The sequence below is a fragment of the Tachyglossus aculeatus genome, chromosome 14, assembly GCF_015852505.1.
Source record: "Tachyglossus aculeatus isolate mTacAcu1 chromosome 14, mTacAcu1.pri, whole genome shotgun sequence".
Classification (NCBI taxonomy): Eukaryota; Metazoa; Chordata; class Mammalia; order Monotremata; family Tachyglossidae; genus Tachyglossus; species Tachyglossus aculeatus.
In genome coordinates this window covers 46,325,942-46,350,229 of record NC_052079.1, presented here as the reverse complement: position 1 = coordinate 46,350,229, position 24,288 = coordinate 46,325,942, and the positions used below count along the sequence as shown (strand labels likewise).

Genomic DNA, 24,288 nt, shown 5'->3' with positions numbered 1-24,288 from the left:
CTCTCTCTCTCTCTCTCTCTCTCTCTCTCTCTCTCTCAAATCTGGCTACTTCTCACTGGTGAGAAGAACTGGGGGCAAAATCACACACCAGCAGGTTGGTGGTAACTCTGGGATCTGTAGTCTGCATACCAGTTGTTTCACTAAATTATGCATCCAGTTCCTGGGGTAATGTAATTACAGGGAGGGGCTTAGTTGACTTTTCTGTTAGACTTGAGCCAATGGGGAGGCAGGGAGCTAAGAGAATGGGATGACGGCAGTCTGCTCACAGTGCTGTGAATGTGAAGCCGAGGAAGGAGCTTGCAGTGTATGTGTGGGAAAAGCGAAGCACGGAATCAGGACCACCACATCAGCAGACCCAGGCAGCCCGGTAAGAGTATCTGCAAATCTGATTGATCTGCAGGGTTATAAAGCTTCCTGCATTTCTTAGTAGTTTGTTTTTTTAAAAATTTTATCTTCACTGCACCATGCTTAGGATCTAATGCTTCTTTTGAGAAAACAAAGACTCCGTATGTGTCTGTGTATTCTCTTTACTACATGGTAGATCCCATATCGCTTCGTTAACCTAATGTAAAAGGCGGCTGCATTTTGTAAATATTGTGGTCAGGGAATGTGATTATCAAGTTCGTTATATTGTACTCGCCCAAGCGCTTAGTTTAGTTCTCTGCACGCTGTAAATGCTCATTAATAAAATTGATTGAGTAGGAAGGGATGGGTCAGCAGGAAAAACTGCCTAATCTTGGGGCGATAAACTGAAAGAGACCCAGAGGTGTTAAGGCTGGGAGGTGGGACATGGTTCTGCTCGGGTCCCTTACAGCCGGTTAAAAATCAGAAGCAGGAGGAGAAAACGAGGCAGTGCGTGGAGGAGAACAGATGAGTAATGAGATGTGGGGCTAAGAAAGGGGAGGGCCAACCAACACATTGCTCATGGCAGGTAGAGCTAGATGTCAACTAGTCAGATTGCCCAGTGAGGAGTGGGGGCTGAAACACTAAAGGGAAATAATTCCATCCCCAGACTTGTCTCCACTTGACTATGGAGAGGAAAATGGGGGAAAGAAGAGAATGAATGGGGCAAGCACAGGTGGTTGAATAGAAAGCTCACTGTGGGCAGGGAATGTATCTACCAACTGTTATATTGCACTCTCCTAAGCGCTTAGTACAGTGGTCTGCACAAAGTAAGAACTCATCTGATAAGTGGATTGTATATTGACATAGTTCTTAACCTGTTGCTAAAGAGTCGGTCTTCCTCTCCTTCCGAAAGAGATTGTGAATCCTTCTTATGTCCTGTGGGATCCGCTTGTGGAAAAAAACTAGAATGACTATGAGAAGATCAGAAACCACTGTTTTGCATGTGGGATAGGGAAACAGTTAATTAGCATGTTCTCTTTGCAGCAGGAGCAGAATAGATTGGATCCATCACCTTTCTTTCTGCTGGCCCCAAGGTGACTGGCAAAAAAGAGAGTGGGAAAGGATATTTGCAAATAGACTATCTACTCTTATAACCCTATTTCGTCCAAACTATGGCTCAGTGGAAAGAGCCCGGGCTTTGGAGTCAGAGGTCATGGGTTCAAATCCCGGCTCTGCCAATTGTCAGCTGGGTGACTTTGGACAAGTCACTTAACTTCTCTGTGCCTCAGTTACCTCATCTGTAAAATGGGGATGAAGACTGTGAGTCCCCTGTGGGACAACCTGATCACCTTGTAACCTCCCCAGTGCTTAGAACAGTACTTTGCACATAGTAAGTGCTTAATAAATGTCATTATTATTATTATTATCTCGTGACAGCCTCAGGCTTGTAATAGACACCTTCACCCTATGTGGAAACTTTAATATTGCTCTCCTTCACAACCCTTCCTTGTCTTTCCTGAACAAGAATCCAGGTAAACTTTAGAAGAAAAGGGCCTAATTAGGAACCATGACACAATTTCCTTTCCTCATCCCTCTCTCCCACTGCAGAATAAAGTGCCTAACATCACTATGATTAGAGAATAGGGCACAGGTGCCTAGCGCTATTTTGGGGGAATTTCGAGTTGTTGTGACAAAGGGCTGACCAACCTTTTCCTTTTAAAAAGAGTAGACAATCAATGGTATTGATTGATTCGTGTATAGAACACTGTACTAAGCACTTCAGAGAGTGCAAGACAATAGAGTTGGTAGACATGATCCAGTCAAAAGCTGTAAAATGAAGCATGAAGTTTAACAAAGAGAAAGTAGCGAGGAGAAGAGAAGTCAGGGACGGGCCTTGGGTTATCATCAATCAATTCATTCATTGAGCACTTTCTGCACAGCACTGTATTAAGCACTTGATTAGAACTCACCGCGCCAAAGCAGCTACAGGGTTGATCACTATACTAGGTAGAGAAGAGAGCATTTGGGGCTGCAAATAGACAAATAGGATGGAGTTGCCTGTTGAAGAGGAGAAAGGAACTTGTGCCTTCGTTTTCCCTTTGAAGGGGAGCTGTTCAGAGAAGGAGCACATTAGAGCTTCACCAAAGTGTAGTCTTAGGTAGATCAGCCGTGAAGAGAGATGCCTCTGGGTGAAACCCCAGATTTCCAGAAGAGCAGGGCCTAATGGGAAGGATACTGTACTGAGAGTTGGGGAACTTGGGTTTTATTTCTTGCACTGCCACTGGACTGTTGGTAACTTTGGGCAAGTTCACATCACCTCCGTGACTGTGAGTCCCCTGTGGGACAACCTGATCACCTTGTAACCTCCCCAGTGCTTAGAAAAGTACTTTGCACATAGTAAGCACTTAATAAATGTCATTATTATTATTATTATCTTGTTATATTATTAATTATGATTATTATTATATAATCAGATAATTATATTATCACTATAAAGATGTCTCCTCATCTTTGAAAGCGGGATGAGATACGTGTTTTCCCTCCCTCTTAGACTGAGCCTTGTGTGAAATAGGGACAATGTCTGTTCTGGTTATCTTTCACTAACCCCAGTGCTTGGGACAGGATGATAAATACCATATTTACTCAATTGCCTTGACTGCATGTTTTTCCCAAACCAATTTTTGAGCGGAAATAAAAGATTATTTTTTTGTACCACATAATCATAAGCAGCAATAGCGGATCACACCAGGGTAGGAAGAGGAGAAAGGTCAGAGCATATTAACATAGCAGATTAAGCTGGTACCACGGGATATTCTTCTTTGAAATGGTTGTTCTCGGGAAGGAAGTAGGGAAGGGGGACTAATTCTTTGAGTGTTTGTAGGCAGCACTTGAGAGTGCACTAGAAGCAAGACTCCATCTCAGATACCCTTTTATCTTCCTCTGACTTCTTCCTTTTTCTTTTGCTCCCCTTAGTAGGCTTCTTCTCTGATCCTGTGTAAGGTCTGTGTCTGTTATGTTAGGTTAAACTCTCCCTGTCACTTAATACAGTATTCGGCATACCGTAAGCACCCAATAAGCTCGACTGGTTAATTGAATAGATGTGTTGCAAAAGAATGGGGCAATTGCACAAGTAAATGTGGTACCATAACTTTCCTGAAGCCACTGGAGTTTCTCCCACCACTTATCAGGGTAACTGGCCCTGGGATTCTCTTCCTGCACTGTCATCAGGCCTCCAAGGCTAAACAGTTTCCAATTTGTCTTTAAACTCCTGTTTCTTGAGTTGAACTTTAGGCTCATGAGTAGCAGCAAAAAGACAAAGTGTTCCTCTGGAGTGTTTAGATTTCAAAAATTATTCTTTGGGTTAGGATTTTTTTTTTCCTTTATGGAAAGCAGTGCAGTGAATCCCTGGGGTGAAGGGACTGCAGTTCAGAAATCATTTGGTTGGGGAAAAATGGAAGATTGGAGTGGAATATGAAAACGCTTCTCCCAGCCAGGCCATCACAGTTAATCATCAGGCAAAGAGTACAGAAGATGCCCCTGGGTAGTGTAACTCCTTTTGAAAGACTCTTTGTTTCCTCCTGAAATAAAGCTTTTATAATTCTAGATGGGTTGAGAGATTAAATTTGTAATTATCTATGTCTTTCTTGCATTTGGACCAGTGCAAGCAGGTGATCTGAACCCGATTCACTTCAGGAAAATGCACCCAGATCTTTAAGCGTCTTTCAGCTAAGCTGAATTTTGAACATTCTGGTTAAGCTAGGGTTGGCGATGAATGTCTCATCAACTCAAAGCTTCATAATGAACACAAAGCTGGCCCCTCTGCCCCAAAGTTGGGGATTCGAGGCTTCCCCTCAGTTTAGTGGCCAGTGGATCCTCAAAAATGGAAATAATGTGTCATCATGAACTGGGATTGAGAATTTGAATCAAGCGCTTAATACAATGCTCTGCACACAGTAAGCGCTCAGTAAATACGACTGAATGAATGAATACTCAGGGGCATCTCACCCTTCTGTAACCTTTTTGCTCCTGACTATGGTCTCCCGTGTCCATAGCTACTCTGGCAACATAGGAGATGACCTAATTGTTTGTTCTTTGAGAAGAAAGGCAAATTAATTTACCTCCAATGAAGAGACAATTTTTCAATTAGACCTTTAGCACAGACCTAATTATCTCCATTATAATTTAGATATTTTGGTGATCCCTGAAAACTGCTCTAAAAATGCTGCTGATGTTGTTTTCCCTTTACTCCTTATGCAGACACCGCCCCTCTCTCTGGTCTAGAGAGAGCTGTGTTGTGTGTTAGCCATTGTCCTTGAGGCTAAATCGGGGTTATTGTGTACTTATCCAGGTTCGAAAACATCCAGTGCCTTCGGGGAGTCAGAAGACCTGGGTTCTAATTCTGACTCTGCCACATACCTGCTGTGTGATCTTCCCAGACTGAGCCCTCTCCCCCTTTCCCCCTCCCCATCCCCCCGCCATACCTCTTCCCCTCCCCACAGCACCTGTATATATGTTTGTACGTATTACTCTATTTGTACATATTTATTCTATTTATTTTATTTTGTTAATATGTTTTGTTTTGCTGTCTGTCTCCCCCTTCTAGACTGTGAGCCCACTGTTGGGTAGGGACCATCTCTAAATGTTGCCAAGTGCTTAGTACAGTGCTCTGCACACAGTAAGTGCTCAATAAATACGATTGAATGAATGAAATGAATGAATCTTGGGCAAGTCATATAATAATAATAATGGCATTTATTAAGCGCTTACTATGTGCAAAGCACTGTTCTAAGCACTTGCAAGGTGATCAGGTTGTCCCACGGGGGGCTCACAGTCTTCATCCCCATTTTACAAATGAGGTAACTGAGGCCCAGAGAAGTGAAGTGACTTGCCCAAAGTCACACAGCTGACAATTGGCGGAGCTGGGATTTGAACCCATGACCTCTCACTCCAAAGCCCGTGCTCTTTCCACTGAGCCATGCTGCTTCTCTAATCACCCCTCTGTGCCTCAGTTACCTCATCTGTAAAATCAGCAATCAATACCTGATGTCCTTTACTTAGACTGAGAGCCCCATGTGGAGTCTATCTTGTATCTACACCAGTGTTTAATACAGTGCTTGGCACATGGTAAGTGCTAAATAAATACCACTATTATGATGATGATGATGATATGCACCAGACACAGAGCATAGCAAGGGGCCTGGAAAACACGTGAATGGGATCTTCTCATGCCCTTCATTCCCCATCTTACTTGTACATATCTATTCTATTTATTTTATTTTGTTAGTATGTTTGGTTTTGTTCTCTATCTCCCCCTTCTAGACTGTGAGCCCACTGTTGGGTAGGGACTGTCTCTATATGTTGCCGACTTGTACTTCTCAAGCGCTTAGTACAGTGCTCTGCACACAGTAAGCGCTCAATAAATACGATTGATTGATTGACTGATTGATCTCCAAATTTAAAAACTTAACGCTCAGGTTATCGGGAACTGACTGCAGTTTAAGCAGGGCGAGTTCCTAGAGAACAATTCCCCTCCTCGGGCCCGTGGGGCTGTATTTTAAACAATTACAATCGGAGGTCAGCCTCCCCAGGAACGATCAGCCAATGAGCGATCTCCTAGATGAGGTAATGGGCTTGACTGACTCTTTATTGGATGAAGACATTGATAGTCTGAGGAGGGAAAAAAAAAGGGAAAGAGCCGATAGGGTAAAGTAATGATTTGGTCCCCCGCTGCTTGTGTCGGACTCAGTGGAACTAATCCCACCCTTCCTTAATCGGGAGCTGCTGTCCAATTTTCGATCAGGTCAAAGCCGAGCAGAATGGGTCACCCTCTGGGCCTCGCCGCGGGGATGGGGGAAGAAGGAGAGTGTGTTTTTTTTTTTTTTTTTTTTTCCCAAATTCCTCATTCCGAGCGGGAGAAGAAGGCTCACCTAGCAGCGCTGCCCTCCGGGGCGGGGCCCGGTGATGCGGGAGCCTCCAGGAGGCCTTCCCCCTCCATCAATCAATCAATCGCATTTATTGAGCGCTTACTGTGTGCACAGCACTGTACTAAGCGCTTGGGAAGTACAAGTTGGCAACATATAGAGACAGTCCCAACCCCTCCAGGAGGCCTTCCCAGACTGAGTCCCCTCCTTCCTCTCCCTCTCCTCCCCCCTCCATCCCCCAGGCCTTACCTCCTTCCTTTCCCCACAGCACCTGTATATATGGATATATCAATCAATCAATCGTATTTATTGAGCAATTACTGTATGCAGAGCACTGTACTAAGCGCTTGGGAAGTCCAAGTCGGCAACACATAGAGACAGTCCCTACCCCACAGCAGGCTCACAGTCTAGTATATATGTTCTTACGTATTTATTACTCTATTCATTTATTTAATTTTACTTGTACATATTCTATTTTATTTTGTTAACATGTTTTTTGTTCTCTGTCTCCCCCCCCCCTTCTAGACTCTCTCACACACATTCATTCACTCATTCACACATATTCACTCATTCACACACATTCACTTACTCTTACTCATTTACACACTCATTTACACACTCACTCATTTACTCACTCATTTAATAACGTTGGTATTTGTTAAGCACTTACTATGTGCAAAGCAATCAATCAGTCGTATTTATTGAGCGCTTACTGTGTGCAGAGCACTGTACTAAGCGCTTGGGAAGTACAAGTTGGCAACATATAGAGATAGTCCCTACCCAAAAGTGGGCTCACAGTCTAAAAGGGGGAGACAGAGAACAAAACCAAACATACTAACAAAATAAAATAAATAGAATAGATATGTACAAGTAAAATAAATAGAGTAATAAGTATGTACAAACATACATATATACAGGCACTGTTCTAAGCGCTGGGGAGGATACAGGGTGATCAGGTTATCCCACATGGGGCTCAAAGTCTTAATCCCCATTTTACAGATGAGGTAACTGAGGTACAGAGAATCAATCAATCAATTGTATTTATTGAGTGCTTACTGTGTGCAGAGCACTGTATTAAGCTCTTGGAAGAATACAGTATAACAGTATTGTATAATTAGTACAGTGCTAAGTGCTTAGAGGAGTGCTCTGCACAGAGTAAGTGCTCAATAAATATGATTGAATGGATAACAGAGTTGTTAGATATGTTCCCTGCCCACAGCGAGCTTACAGTCTAGATGGGGAAGCAGTCATTAATCATTTATTTTTTAATTTAAAAGCTTGTAAAAATCAGTGTTTCAGAATACTGCCTGTCACCTACATAAGCCTTTAAATCAATTTATTTTCCTTTACTCACCCTGACTTCCCTGCCTTCATCTCGCCTCCATCTCCTGTGTGTTTTTTTAAGCATGTCTTTCATCAGTCACTCTTTCCCTCCACCACTTACCTGCAAGTCACTTAACTTCTCTGTGCCTCAGTTTCCTCCTCTGTAAAATGGGGATTAAATACCTGTTCTTCCTCTGTCTTAGACTGTTGTGCCCTATCTACTTTTTCTTTTACCTACATCAGTGCTTAGCACATAGTAAGTGCTTAACATGTATTATTATTATGCTTAACAAGTGATATTATTATTACTGCCATTAGTATTATTGTTGTTAATTATTGTTACCACCCATAGTATGGATCCTTTGCAGCGTATGCCACCTGGGAGTCTGAAAGTTGGGGTTGTGATGAGGGCAGTGCAGGAGAAGGTTTTGGGGGAGGATGAGATTCTCTTTATTATTTTTTTTCAAGATGCAAAGGATGGGTTCAGCTACATAAGCAGAATCAGATTGGCAGTGGGCAGAGTGGCATAAATTGTAAACCTTTAAATGCAGTACAAAATGTATCCCATATTGATTTCACCTGCATAGGACAATTGAGGAAAAAAACTGGCTGAAAAGTGGGCCATACCATACAATAAAGAGTGTATTGTCAGTCACCCTTTCTTCTGAAAAGCTACAAATTCATTCATGTACACTGTCTTCCAATCAATTGTATTTACTGTGTGCAGAGCACTGTACTAAGCACTTGGGAGAGAGTAGAATATAACAGTTCCTATGGTATTTAAGTGCTTACTGTGTGCTAAGCACTGGGGCAGATACAAGATAATAACAATAATAATGATATTTGTTAAGCACTTACTATGTGTGAAGCACTGTTTTTAGCGCTGGGGAAGATACAAGGTGATCAGGTTATCCCACGTGGGGCTCACAGTCTTAATCCCCATTTTACAGATGAGGTCACTGAGGCCCAGAGAAGTGAAGTGACTTGCCCAAAGTCACACAACTGACCAGTGGCAGAGCCGGGATTAGAACCCATGACCTCTGACTTCCAAGCCTGTGATCTTGCCACTGAGCCACACTGCTTCTCTAGGATGGACACAATTCCTGTCCCACATATGGCTCACAGTCTTAATCCCCATTTTACAGTTGAGGTAAGTGAGGCACCGAGAAGTGAGGTGACTTGCCTAAGGTAAGGAGTGGAGTCGGGATTAGCACCCAAGTCCTCTGAATCCCAGGCCCATGCTCTTTCCACTAGTCCACAAGTTGGTAGACACAGTCCCTGCCCACAAGGAATTTACAGTCTAGAGGAAGGGAGGAAGTTATTGTTTCATCGCCCCAAATAGTGAGTTTTGCTAAAATGGCAACCATGTTGTGGCAGAAGTGACAGAAGACCGCAGCCTGAAGAGACCCAGGTGAATTTGAGGTGACTGGGCTCATTAAACAGCCAATAATAGATGAGGGCTATTGAGGAAGAAACAGTGACCTCGTATAAAGTTTCTGTTCTCTCTGGAGAAACAAAGCCTGCTGTTGAGTGAGCTACTCTGGGAAAAGATGTGCTCCGTCCATTGAAGTGAGAACAGGGATGGGAATCGTTGGCTAGAGGCACAGGCCTGGGAATCGGGGGGCATGGGTTCCGATCTCAGCTCTGTCACTTCTCTGCTCTGCGACCTTGGGCAAATCACTTCTCTAAGACTCAAGTTACTTCATCTGTAAAATGGAAATTCAGACTGTGAGCTCCATAGAAGACATGGACTATGTCCAACCTGATTAGCTTGTAGCTACCCCAGCTCTTAGTCCAGTCCCTGGCACATAGTAAATTCTTAACAAGTACCATAAAAAAAAACTGGGGACTGTGGTAGTCTTTTGAAGCAGAAAGGAAACTGTTTCACGTTAAGCCCTGGAAATCTTGCTCACCAAGGAGTGTGCTTGCCACATGAGTCATCCAATCTGGAATCGGGCAGGGCGTTAGGCGGGGAGAGTATATAACAAAATCAAGAGGCAGATTCCCTGCCCACAAAGAGCAGAACCAACAGAACATCGGCCAGTGACTTTGCCATCTTCTGATTTCTCGTTTCATCCTTTTCTTCCTGGCCCCCACTTCTGCTTTCCAACCTTTCCCTCTCCCAGTTGTTATTCCAAATGGGGAAGTTCTGATTGGCAGGTAGTGATTCCAAACTGCCCAATAGTCAGAGAATCAGAGTGAGAGGGCAGAGTTCACTAGCGGTGTCTCCTTTCCTTTACTCAAAAAAGCATCAATTTGGGAAATGTCTGGGGGAGTAGGAGCCTGGGACTTGAAAGAGTTGTGCTGAGTTCATAAAGCACTCTTCTTTGGTCCTTGAGGCCTGTAGGATTTTGGGCAAGTCCTTGATATAAGCATTTACTGGACAACCATTCTGTCGGTTGGGCCACCAATCAGATCCTGTCTGAGAGAGAGAGAGAGATGCACACAAACACCTCCTCTCCCTCCTCTCTCCCTCCTCTCTCCCTCCTCTCTCCCTCCTCTCTCCCTCCTCTCTCCCTCCTCTCTCCCTCCTCTCTCCCTCCTCTCTCCCTCCTCTCTCCCTCCTCTCTCCCTCCTCTCTCCCTCCTCTCTCCCTCCTCTCCCTCCTCTCTCCCTCCTCTCTCCCTCCTCTCTCCCTCCTCTCTCCCTCCTCTCTCCCTCCTCTCTCCCTCCTCTCTCCCTCCTCTCCCTCCTTTATATATCCCGGAATCACAGCTCAACAGATAGCCTGGAAGCTGTGCCCACCAGTCATAGCCTGTCTGTGGGAATCAATCAGAGAAGGCAGCCTGTGGGTGGCTGGTAAAATACTGTGTTTGATGAAATGCAATCAAAGATGGTCATCCTGGAGCTGATCAAGCCACTGCAATTTGTAGTTTATTAGATTTGTACACTTTTCATGTACCCAAACTAAGTTCTGGGCTCTGTGGAAAAATGGAGAGATTAGAAGAGGGAGAACTTTTGGTGATTAAAAATGAGGCAGCAATAAAAAATGTCCCTGCTGGTTCTCCTGAACCTTAGACAGGTTTAACACTGCAACAAAACCACTTAATGACCCACAACAACACTGGACTAGTGTTCCCCGCCATGGACTGGGAGAAGGAGGAGAGGAGAAGGAGGAGAGGAGAAGGCAATAATCTTGGTTTGGGGGTATGAGAAATACCTTTATTGACTTAATAGGACAAAACTTGAGAAATGAAAAGCTCTCTGGAAAAAAGACAGTTCAGGATCCTATGATTTATTTTTCCCATCCACTCACAACTGTGAAAGTGCTTTCTCATATGATTTCCCCAGGCTTTTTCCCATTTTTTTTCCTTGAGTCATCTAGCAATAGGTGTCATAGTCTTGAGGGAGAATTTATTGTTGCTTGGCTCAGATTCATCCATCTGCAGCTTGGCGTTGAATGTCTTTTGTTGTTTAGTTTTTTTTTTCTCCCCAGGAAGCAGGATAGTGCTGTTGCTGAGGTTACAATTTTATGCGCTGTCAATCAATCAATCAATCGTATTTATTGAGCACTTACTGTGTGCAGAGCACTGTACTAAGTGCTTGGGAAGTCCAAGTTGGCAACATAGAGAGACGGTCCCTACCCAACAGTGGGCTCACAGTCTAAAAGGGGGAGACAGAGAACAAAACCGAACATACTGACAAAATAAAATAAATAGAATAGATATGTACAAGTAAAATAGCGTAATAAATATGTACAAATAAATATATAAATCAATCAGTGGTATTTATTGAGCAACTTACTATGGGCAGAGCACTGTACTGAGTGCTTGGGAGAGTACCACAGAATTAGCAGAAACATTCCCTGGCCATAACAAGCTTACAGTCTGCGTCACGAGGGCTACAACTCCGTGGTTCTACCTGAGGTTGTAGCTTTGAAGTCATGCTGGGGAGTACTTCCCCCAGAACTTTCCATTTTATCACAAATCCATGTCAATATCCCTCATCTCCATGGCTTAGGGTGGAAGCCAACTTCAGTTATCCGGGAGAAGAATTTCCAGTGGAAGCTTTGCAAGCATCTTTTTTATTATTATTATTACTATTTATGGCATTTGTTAAATGCTTAGTATGTGCCAGGCACTCTACTAAGCAGTGGGGTAGATACAAGCTAAGTCGGTTGGACACAGTCCAGTCCCTCATGGGGCTCACAGTCGTAATCTCCATTTTACAGATGAGGTAATTTGGGCACAAGATCTCACAACAAGTGGCAGAGCTGGGATTAGAACCCAGATCCTTCTCACTCCAAGGCCCATGTTCTGTTCATTGGCCATGCTGCTCCTCTGGCTCAGTGCTGGCTCTGATTCAGTGAAACTGAGCAAGGGGGCAGTGTGAAAGCCATGAAGGAAGACCAGCCCTGCGGGGCCTAGCTAATGAGCAGCTCCCATAGCCTTTGATTGCCTGAGGCAGAGAGAGAAGTAAGTGAGAGCGAGTGAGCAAGAGAAAGAAAGATAGGTCTGAAATGAGGCGCAGTGAGAAGCAAAATGTCCTGGCTTGACAGCATCTGGAGTAGATAAATTCAGAAAGTGGTAGTTAGCAATTGAGAACAGGGGCAAGAGTGAACAGAAGCCAAGGACAGTCAGTTCCCAATAACCTGAGTGTTAAATTTTTAAATTTGGAGGTGTAGCACTTACTGACATGTTCCTTGAAGGGGAATGAAGGGCATGAGAAGATCCCATTCACCTGTTTTCTAGGCCCCTTGCTATACTCTGTGTCTGGTGCATATAATGATAATTATAATAATAATAATAATAATAAATGGTATTTGTTTAGCACTTACTATGTGCCAAGCAGTGTATTAAGCACTGGTGTAGATACAAGATAGATCCCACATGGGGCTCTCAGTCTAAGTAAAGGACATCAGGTATTGATTGTTCATTTTACAGATAAGGTAACTGAGGCACAGAGGGGTGATATGACTTGCCCAAGATCACACAGCAGGTATGTTGCAGAGCCAGAATTAGAACCCAGGTCTTCTGACTCCCAAAGCCAAGCTCTACTACATCATTCATTCCATGTTTGAGCCTTGTTGCAGGTAGAAATGTGTGAATTTCTTTTGAGATTCAGAAAAGTTTCAGGTGAAGAATATGTTGTTTAAAACATCTAAATAACTGTACTTCATCCTGATGAATTAACCATATAAACTGTTTCTCTTTTAAAATGGTGTTTCCCCTGAAGTTCATAGAACTTGATTTCCTGTTTGATCAATTGATCAGTTGTATTTATTGAACATTTACTGTGTGCAGAGAGCATTATATCTAGCTTCGGAGAGTGCGATATAAGAAGAGTTGGTAGACACATTCCCTGCCTGCCAGGAACTTAGTCTAGATAAGAGGATAAGCCTTTCATTTCAGTAACTAACAATAAAATGGAATGAAGGGGATTTATTTTCAGAGAAGTTCAAGTGTTGGGCTTGAAGTTTCAAAGAGTTTTGCAGTGCATGTTTATTAGTCCAGGGTATAGGGAAATCCTGCAAGAGTGAGGAAGGAGAGAGATTAGCGGGGTTAGACTGATTTTTCTCATGAAATCTCAATGACCTGTCTCTCCCACTTGGCAGTCTGTTTCAAGAGGGTCACTGATGGATGTGGGTAAGGCCAATGGACTTAAATTCAGCCAGCTCCTTTATTTCATTCAGCTCATTTCAAAATAGCTTCCTCATGGGCCAAGGAAACCTCTGTTTTCTTTCCAGACTGGTTTTGTTTTACCTCACCACAATGTAATCAAGGTTTATGTGGCTTTTTCCGAAGCCTAGCTAACTACAGCTCTGCAGGTACAAATTTTGCTAATTTAATTAAAATCAACAAGAAAGCAAATAGAAAGGAGGGGGCAGAGGGAGACATCCTAAGGATGTAAGCTCCTTGTGGGGAGGGAACATTTCTACCAACTCTTTATCATACTTTCCCAAGAGCTTAGTACAGTGCTCTCCACATGGTAAAGGATCAATAAAGACCTTTTAGCGATCAATTGGTCTTTATTGAGTACTTACTGTGTGCAGGGCACTATACTAAGCTTTGGAAGAATCCAATACGGTATAGTCCTTGTCTTTTTCAAGCTCTGACCCAAATCATTGATGGAATGCCAATTTATATCAGTTTCCCAGCTTGTACCACTGCCTTCTCTCAATGAGTGGTATTTATTGAGTGTATATTATGTCCAGAGCACTGTACTAAGTATTTGGGAGAGTACAACCTATACAACCTATGGTAGATATATTCCCTGCCCACAAGAAACTTACAGTCTAAGGAAGACCTGCCCCACTTTTCCCCCTTGATCTGACTTTAAAAAATGCCATAGTTTAGCTTAAGTGTTGTAGATAGAAGCATCAACAAGCACTGTTTTCCAGGGAGGCAGTGACCAAAATGTATCGCTTGAAATATTTAGAACAGAGCTGTAGGCCTGGAGAAGTTTGGAACGGATAGATGAAGAAATGGAAAGTACCAGCCCTAAAGTAGTCTGCTTAGTCCTGGAGTGTTATCTCTTTAAATCATTTACTGTTCAAGAGCCAGAGTTGACCCCCAGAAGTCAGGCAAGCTCATTATGTTATGACCTAGCTTAGATGATGATTTAAAAAAAAAAAAGATCAGCAAGTCTCTGACAGTCCGATTAGACGTATAAAATTTGTGGCCTCACCCACATCTAGCAGTGTCACTCCCATCCACTGGTGGTTGTCCTCTCTTGTCCTATTGTTATCCCTTGCCTGGGAGTCAAGATCTGCAGATTTTTTAAATTAAAATATTTTCTCAGGAGACACCTACTTGATATATATGTAAATCATATATGCATATTACAAAGCTCTCATGGTTTTCATATGGACTACCAACCATTCAATTCATCATTCTCCTACAAGAAAATCTAATTTTAGGTGGGCCCATTTGAAGAATTAACTCCATTTATTCATATCTTGTTTGTTAAATGGTATAATTTTTGGTTGTCTAATATATCACTACTGATTCCATTACCCTTGGATTCTTTCAATCCTATTAATACCAGTGTTCTGGTATAATTTTCCTGTCACATTTTACTTTTAGCTATTCACTTTTTGGCCTTGCAATTTTTTGCTAATTGTATCAATCTTTTTTTGGGTTATCTAGAATTCAGTGCCTCTGTATTCTACCCCGGGGGCCCAAGCTGCTTTATGCACTGCTGAAATGTGTTATTTTTCACCAGATTTACAAGCTATATTATCTCTTGATTTAACAAGATATCCTCATAAAGTTCTTTCATTTTTCTTTTGTGTCGTGCCCTTCAAACATCACTCTGTCTTTGTATCTTACCTTATAATGGCTTAGTATAAGGGTTCTCAGTTTCTTCTCTCAGATCTCTTTTCTTTATCCTCCATTCTCTGGTTTAGAGGTTGAAGCACTTCATAAGGTGGTAATCCTCATTTTATGGGTGAGAAAGCTGAGGGTCATAGAGGCTGTGATTTTACCCAGGGTTGAGCTCTTCCCACTTCTCCCACCAGACCACCTCACCTCATTTCAGCCTAGCCCTTTTAAATCTGTGACCTTCAGGCATTTGATATTCACGCCACCCTCAACCCCCTGCATTTATGTACATATCTTTAAATTGTATATGATAAATTACTTATGTTAATGTCTGTCTCCCACTCAAGATTGTAAGCTCATTGTGGGCAGGGGATATGTCTAACTTTTATAATCTTCCAAGTGCTTAGTATAATGCTCTGTACATATTAAGCACTCAATGAGTACCATTGATTGACTGACCTACCCCAGCATGGCAGATCTGTGGAATATTAACACTTTTCTAAGTTTCAAATGGTGGTAGGGATGATGATGATAATAATAATAATGGTACTTAAGTACTTATTATGGTCCAAATACTGTTCTAAGAGCTGGAGTAGATACAAGTTAATCAGGTCAGATGCAGTCCCTGTCCCACATGGGGCTCACACTCCTATCCCTATCTTCCAGATGAGGTAATTGAAGCACAGAGAAGTGAAGTGACTTAGTACAGTGACTTAGTACAGTGCCCTGAACACAGTAAGTGCTCAATAAATACGATTTATTGACTTGACCAAGGTCCCACAGCAGGCATGTGGCAGAGCCAGTGTTAAAACCCAGGTCCTTCTGACTTCCAAACCCATGCTCTATCCACTAAACCATGCTACTTCTCCTTGTGGGTAGGGGATGTGTTCCTTTATTATTCTGCATTTCCCCAGCAGCTAGTACAGCACATTGTACCAAGTGGGTTCTCAATAATAATTCTAATGGTAATAATACCTGTGGTATTTAGGCACTTTCTATGTTCCAAGCATGTACTGAGCACTGGGGTACCTACAAGCTAATCAGGTCCCTCTTGGGGCTCACAGTCTAAGTAGGAGGGAGAACAGGTATTGAGTCCCCATTTTGCAGAGAAGGGAACTGAGGCACAGAGAAGTAGAGTGACTTACCCAAGGTCATGCAGCAGGTTCATGGCAGGGCCAGGCCCGTTCTCTTTCCACTAGGCTATGCTGCTTCCATTATCACTAGTAGTAGTAGTTGTAGTAGTACTTTTTCAGCTCCCACTTTTATATGGTAATGATTTTACTTACAGTCTTCTAGACTAAGCTCAGTGTGGACAGGGAACATGCCTACCAACTCTATCATATTGTTATAGTCTCCCAAGCTCCTAATACAGGGCTCTGCCCACACTAAGTGCTCAAGAAATATGATAAATTGATTACCTAATAGGTGTTATGTGCTCTACCACAGTCCCCTGTAGACTCCTTGTCTATTTACCCTCCCAAGTGCTTAGTACGCTGCTCTGCACAAGGAAAGTGTTCAATAAATACCACCAATTGGAGGATTGACAAAACAAGGAGTTGACATATTCTCTTCCCCAAAGGCACTTTAGTGAGGAAGACAGAGAAATCAAACTAAATAATTGATGGGGCAGCTGATTAAACACATTCATTAGTGCAGATGAAAAATCGAGTTACATAAGTGTTAGCCATGGTTCATGGATTGATATGACTCGGGAGCTGGGAATTGGGAAAAATGTTGGAGTAGGTGGGCTCTCAGGAGGGCTCTGATTATGGGGACGGTTGTTGTCTATTGGATTTTGTGGGGGGTGGTGCATTCCAAACTAGGGGAGCAATGTGAGGGAGGGGAGGAAAGCAACAGAGTCAAGAGCAAGATACAATTAGAGAGTTAGCTTGGAAGAAACTCTGCTTCAGGTCTTCTGCAGTCTGGAAGATCACTGGGACATTGACTCTTATCTAGATGGTGAGGCCAGAGTAAAGTGAACAAAATCTAGTTTAATTTGGGCTAAACTAGGAACGCTGAGACTGCTCCAATTTGAAAGCCCTCTGGATTGGGAATGAGTTGGAGCCAGGCAGACACCCCCAGCCTCACAAATCCACACACTGATATCCTCCCCACTGACTCTCTTCAGATCTGCCTCAGACCAGATCCATCTTCAGGAAGTGGGTCAGGTGCAGAAAAAGAAAAGCATAGCACCTTTTGAAATCTTCTTCCTTCCTAACTTTCTCACCAGGCTCACCTCCCGGGTTTTAAGTTCCTATTATTGATTTAGACTCCCCTCCCACAGATATTCCCCATTGTCTAGCTTCCAGTTCCTAGGGATGGTCATTATAACCCTAGTCACAAATGCCCTCAGGGATGGCCCATGCTGACACTCCTGGATGCCAGACTTACCTGATATCTGGACTGTGTCCAACCCGATTACCTTGTATCTACCTCAGCGCTTAATACAGAGTCTGGCACATAGTAAGCACTTAACAAGTATGGAAATTGTTATTTTTATACTTTCAGCATTGCCCTGATCAGGTAGCATAGCATAGTGATGACATCCAGAATATTTTGGATAACCGGACTGTAGCTTTCAGGGGTTCTCCAGACCCCCAACCCTCTTTACCTCAGTGTTCTCCTCTGGGTCCTTGTGAACTAGATCATCTAGTCCTGGCCAAAGGCATAAGAGCTGAAGCAAAGGGCAGCCTGGTCTATCGCATCAATCCATCGATAGTATTTATTGAACATGCACTCTGTGCAAAATGCTCTACTAAGTGCTTGGGAAAGAACAATACAGTTAAATAGACTCCATCCCTGCCCTCAGGGAGCTTAATTTTCCCCAGCCTGGTGGATCCTTATGGGACTTATTCTTCTCTAGGTTGGGATTAGTAGTAGTAGCTTCTGGGCAGGAAATGTCTGTTTATTGTTATATTGTACTCTCCCTGGCACATAGTAAGTGCTTAACAAATACCAGAATTATTATTATTAGTAGTAATAATAATAATTCTGGTATTTGTTAAGCACTTACTGTAAGTGCCAGGCACTGTACTAAGCACTGGTGTGGATACAAGCAAATTCATTTCTTAACCCATGAGGGGATCACAATTTGTCCCCATTTTACAGATGAGGTAACTGAGGCTGAGAGAAGTGAAGTGATTTGCCCAAGCTCACACAGCAGACAAGTGGCGGTGCCGGAATTAGAACCCAGGTCCCTCTGATTCCCAGGCCCGTGCTCTTGCCACTAGTGCTCTGCACACAGTGGGTGCTCAATGCATAAACTAGGTGCTCAGGAGAGTACAATATATCCAAGTTTATTCTGTGCATCCCAAGCACATTTCTCCCTTAATAGTAGACCATTCCCCCACTACCTCAGCTATTTTTAATTTTTCAGATTTTCATCCTTTATCTCATGCTCCGTGGGTTACAGTGTCACTACCACTCCTTCCTAAAAAAAATTCAATCTGTCCACTTTGCAAGTGACTTGACTGTTGCGAGGTCCCAAGCAGGAGAGATATTTTCGGGAATCCAGGAATCTTTGCCACTTAGCTTGCTAAACTGTACCTGATTCGGTCTGAAGCCCTAATGCGAAATCAAAAGTTGATCCTGGGGAAAAGACAGCAGCACCAGTTACAAGGGATTCGAACATCAGATAGAAAAGAATCTGCACAAGCAGACTCAAATTCTTCAAAGCGCAGAATGCAGCTTTTAAGCAACTTTTTCCCTGAGTAGCGAACTGGAGAGGAGGTGTGGAACAAGTGTGTGATGTGGAAATTGAACTGTCTCTTAGTGGATGGGTTTGACCTTTTCTTGCAAGTTAAGCTTTTTCTTTAGCTTTATTTAGCCTTTCTGTGATTTCTCTGCCTCGCTCTGGGCTTACTATGTAGCGTGCACTGCAATCAGTGTGTTGGCTCAGTGGGAATTGTGACTGTTGGTTTTTAAACTGGTAAAAAACTGGTTTCAGTGACTGTCAATTATCCAACACTCTAGTTTCTAATCAGCGAAGAAAAACCCCCTTCGATGTCCACGTTTACCTATGCACAGACAAATATGGACATTCATCAGGTCTTATGGCTACTGCAAGATGCTATGTCTACCTGTCAGAGTTGATGATGCCCTTTCAATGTCCTATCCAAACTTTTCCCCAACTACAGGTTACAGTATATACAATCACTAGAATGTAAGATCCTTGTGGTCAGGGATTGTGTCTACCAACTCTACTGTATTATAATCTCCCAAGCTTTTATTACAGTGCCATGTAAGTAGAAAGCACTCCATAAATATCAAGGATTGGGTCTACCGACCCTATTGTACTCTTCCAAGCACTCAGTATGGTGCTCTGACCTCAAATATCATTAATCTGTTTCAAAACTGTTGTGCTGTCCAAGCTTTCGTATTCTTAGACCGTGAATCCCTGTCTGGAGGGCCAGGGACCATGTCTATTTTTTTTTTTTTTTGATAGTACTTAAGTGCTTCCTATTTACCAACCGTTTTTCTAAGGTATGGGGTAGAAACAAGATAATCAGGTTGCCTCACATGAGGTTCACAGTCTAAACTGGAAGGAGGAAGAGTCAATCCTCATTTTACAAATGAGGTAACTGAGGCACAGAGAAGTGAAGTGACTTGCCCAAGGTCACACGGCAGACAAGTGGTGGAGCTGGGATTAGAAGCCATGTCCTCCGTCTCTCAGGTCAAGCTCTTTTCCACTAAGCACTGCTTCTCTAATTTTCACCCATGACTTCTTTCCCAGTGCTTAGTTCAGTGCTTTGCACACACAATAGATGCTCGTTCAATACCTGCTACTACTAAATATGGCTGTGACACCTGGGCTCACCCCTGGCTAATCAAGCATCAAGAGAAATGAACAATGAGAAGATATGGCATGGGCCTTGGAGTCCGAAGGATCTAGGTTCTAATCCCAGGCCCACCATTTCCCTGCTATGTGACCTTGGGCAAGTCACTTTACTTCTCTGTGATTCAGCTGCCTCGTCCGTAAAATGATGATGAAGACCATGAGCCCCATATGGGACATAGACTGTATCCAACCTGATCAGCTTGTATCTACCCCAGTGCTTAATATAGTGCCTTGTGCATAGTAAGTTCTTAACAAATACCATCAAAAAAAGTGAGGGATTGAAAATTCAGTGATCTCACCAGGACTGAAGTCATGCCTATTAGAACATAGCTTTGGATGGGATATTTGAAGAGACTCAATCAGTAGTACGTATTGAGCACTTTAGGCAGAGCAATGTACTAACCACTAGGGAGAGTACAGTACAACAGAGTTGGTAGACATGATCCCTACCCACAAGGAGCTTACAGTCTAAGAGAACGAACAACTGGCATGTGATGTATGCAAAATGGGCAGACCACATATTTTAAAGACCTTGTGAAGAGCAATGGTAAGGCCATAGAGCAGTTCACTTCAGGGAGGCGATTAATTCATCCACTCCAGCCTAAAAGTGGTAAGAAGTATTTGTTCTTCTTGAACAGAAACTTCGGGAAGATCAGACCTTTTCGCTCACAACTATGCACTCATGGCTGGTACTACTACTAATAAAAATTGTGGTATTTTAGTGCTTACTTAAGCATCAAGCACTGTACTAAAACTGGGCTAGATACAAGAAAATCAGGCCCTGCATGGGGTTCACAGTCTGTATAGGACTTACTCAAAATAGTCACCCTTGTGAAGTAATGACCAAGAAATATATCCATATACAGATAGGTTTGGACCATGGATCAAGGACCTAAAATAAATCATACCACAAGCTTAATGAAAATCAGACAGGGAGGCCAAAGGAAACTGTTCTTTCTTTTCTCTGTTCATTTAGAGTTTAGGTCCCTCTCGACTGTAAACTTGCCCCCTTAGACTCTAAATTCATTGTGGGCAGGGAAGTATCTGCCAACTCTGTTGTGTTGTACTCTCCCAAGTGCTTAGTGCAGTGCTCTGCACACAGTAAGCGTTCAATGAATATGACTGATTGATTTGATTGATTTAGGGAAGTATCTGAGAGGGAATCCCTGAATGTGTTTCTCAGCATTCTCTTAAGAGAACAGAAGTGGTAGGGGTGGCTAGTGGAGGGCTAAAAGAGGTGACTGGTAAATAGGGTAGGGCCTATATAAAACTGTAGAACAACTGTAAGTCTAGTGACTTCTGAAACAGAGTTTCCGGGCTGTCCAGGGAAGTCTCTATCTGATTCTATACTTGCGGGCTGTTCTCATTTGAGTGTGCTGAAATGCTACATGTTTTGCCACTTAATAAAGAGCTGCACCCTCCACATCTCCTCCCCTGCCCACATTACGATGTAAGCTCCCTGTACTCAGCTCCAAGCGCTAAGTACCGTGTTCTTCACATAGGAAGCGCTCAATAAATACTATTGATTGATTGTGGGTAGGGCATGTGTAAATACTTTGCGTTGAACTCAGCTCCAAGTGCTTAGTATAGTGCTTTGATCCAAGTGGTAGCTCAATAAATGTCATTATTAGTACTGTTTATGCCAGAGGTGCTCCAAGTGAAGCCTGCAGGGCAAATGTGGCCCATAATAGCACTTGTGTAGACTCCAAGCAATTATAAAAATATTACAACAATTTAGTTTAATGTGCTTAAGTAGAAGAAAAATGCCTAACATATTGCTACTATTTTTTTCCAACAAATACGTGTTTCTCTGCTCCTCAAGAACCTGCAGTGGTTGCCCACCCACCTCCACATTCCACATTAAGCAGAAAACATCCTTACCACTGATTTTAAAGCCCCCTCCTACCTTGCCTCACTACTTTCCTTCTACAACCCAGCCCACACAATGCCAGCCAACTCACTGTACCTCAATCTCATCTATCTCACCACTGATCTCTCACCCACCTCCTGCCTCTGGCCTGGAATGTCCTCCCTCTTCATTTCCTACAGATTGGCACCTTCTCTCCGACAGAACCTTATTAAAAGTACATCTCTTCCAAATGGCGTTCCCCGATAAAGCCCTCATTTCCTCTTCTCCCATTCCCTTCTTTGTCACCCTTACATTTGCACCCTTTATTCACCCCTCCATCAGCCCCACAGCAATTATGAACATATCCATCATTTATTTATATTAATATCTATCTTCCACTTTAGACTGTAAGTGCATTGTGTGCAGGGAACATGTCTGTCGACTTTATGTTGTGCTCTCCCCCTGTTTAGTAGTGTTCTAAGTGATCGATAGATACGATTGATTTATTACTCTCAGCAGCAGCCTGTATGTCTGCTGAAGAGAAGTATGCTGGGATTATCTATAAATATATATTTGATTTATTGGATTTTATGTGGACTTTGAACCAGTGGCTTTCCTCCAGGAAACTCTGGGAATCTCTGTTTTATGCAATATCTACAATGTGTAAATCCTGATTTTTGTTTGGCCACTGCTTCCCTCTTGTGGTCGATATTGCAAGAGCCCTTTGAAGTAAATAACAGTTTCTAAGCCCTTCCATCAATCAATCAGTTAATGGTATTTATTGCCCGTCAGAGATGTCAGGATGGGGTGACGAGAAGCAGCATGGCTTAGTGGAAAGAGCCCGGATTTGGGAGTAAGAGGTAGTGTGTTCTAATCCCGGCTCTGCCACTGGTCAGCTGTGGGACTTTGGGCAGGTCAATTAACTTCTCTGTGCCTCAGTTACCTCATCTGTAAAATGGGGTTGAAGACTGTGAGACCCACGTGGGACAACCTGATTACCTTTTATCTACCCCAGCGCTTGGAACAGTGCTTGGCCCATAGCGCTTAACAAACAACACCATCATTATGATGTGACACATTTATTTCCAATGAAGTTGTGTCTGTGAACAACTCTGTTACATTGTATTCTCCCTAGCACTTAGTATAGCGCTCCGCACAGAGTGAACACTCATTAAATACCATTGATTAATTAAATGTCAGCCCTAGTGTTGTGGAATCTTCAGGGCCCTCATTAATTTTGCATACATCACTTGACTTTCAATTTCAAGAACTCTGTGTGAACTATAAGCAGCGAAGAGTAGCCCACCAGAAATTATAATCCAGTCTGACATGGAGGGCACAATGCATGGAAATACTTTTAAGGGCTACCTAATTAGATTATCTCTTGGAATAGGAAAGATAAACTCCTAAAGAGTCTCCCAGAAGAGAGAGAGCAGACAGAGAGTGACGGAAAAAGGCATCCACCGAGAAGTCACTCTCTGTCCAGCTTTCCTTTATCTGCTGCCTTTCAGTGACTTCTCTCCCAGTCCAATAAACAGGATGGTAACTTTCCTCAAAGCCTAGATGGCCTGTCCCATTGTGGAACTTCTCATGTGGATCCAAATGTGATGTGCTTTATATTTTCCCTTTCAACAGGAAAGAAAATATTGCTGGAACCTGAAATAAAAGGAAGTCCCTTGTGGAGCTAACCCGAAGCAGGACCCAGCATTTCCTGGAGCTCCTCCGCAGCCCTCTGAACGAGTTGGTCCTATCTGAGATTCCCCATCATGAATTTCCTCAGACGACGTCTGTCGGACAGCAGCTTCGTGGCCAACTTGCCCAATGGCTACATGATGGACCTGCAACGTCCTGACAGCTCCACCAGCTCCCCAGTTTCCCCGGCAACTGAGAGGAGGCATCTTCAGGGCCCTCCCACACCGTCTTCATTCTCCTCAGGGCCCAGTCTCTTCAGCTCATTCTCTAGCGCCATGAAACAGTCCACACAAGCCACCTCGGGGCTGTCGGAACCAGCGGGAAGCCCGGCGCCAATAGCTCAGAAACCTAAGATCCTGTTGGTAGTGGATGATGCCCACACAGATTGGTAAGCCAACTGGCGGGATTGGGGTAGAATTCCCTAGTTCAAACAGTGCCACCAGGGCTGGGGAGGAACCCCTAGAGTCAGGGATGCTGAAACCTTGGGCCAGTGATTTCTCTGACTTTGGGCACCAAGCCTGAAACCTCCCCCAGGAAACCTGGGCTTGGAAAAGCTTTCTTGGAATTCTTGGCAGCTTTAGCTCAAGCTAAAAGAGGTAAATTGGAAACTCCGGAAGGAGGGTTGGTTTAAAGAAGGGGGTTTGTGTACAGGTTATTTGGGGCTGGGATTAGTGAGTAAGTACTTTCAATGACCCTTATCTTTATGGCAGGAAAGGATTATAGCCCATCTAGAGCCAATTAAATACAAAGTAAACATACTCCGGGGACAACAGCATCAAATTTCTTAACATCAGCCTTGATGTGGTCTATAGAACCCAGTTTTTCCCACGTTACAAGTATCCATTGAGCCAATCTTGTGGGCTGAGTGTGATTTTATCCCTTAACCTGTGGTTCAACATATTACTGTTCTTGCTTGGAAAGGCCATAGTTATAATTTCCCAGTTGCAGGGGAAATAGAAATTGATGAGAAGCTTGTGACAGCAGCTGCAGTTAGACTTTGTTTCCATTCTTACTTCATTAATTCAACTTCTTTGATGTGATATATGCTTTGCCCTCTTT

The 24,288-nt window shown here is 43.1% G+C and overlaps 1 protein-coding gene across 1 annotated transcript in view; it reads left to right on the top strand.

The window, feature by feature from the left end:
* The first annotated feature begins 288 nt into the window (after window positions 1-288).
* SYN3 (synapsin III) overlaps window positions 289-24,288 on the top strand; it is a 350,093-nt gene continuing 326,093 nt past the window's right edge. The window contains exons 1-2 of the mRNA XM_038756250.1: window positions 289-367; window positions 23,173-23,617. Coding sequence (XP_038612178.1) covers window positions 23,304-23,617 — 314 coding nt within the window. The 5' untranslated portion in view covers window positions 289-367; window positions 23,173-23,303. The remainder of the gene's footprint in view (window positions 368-23,172; window positions 23,618-24,288) is intronic.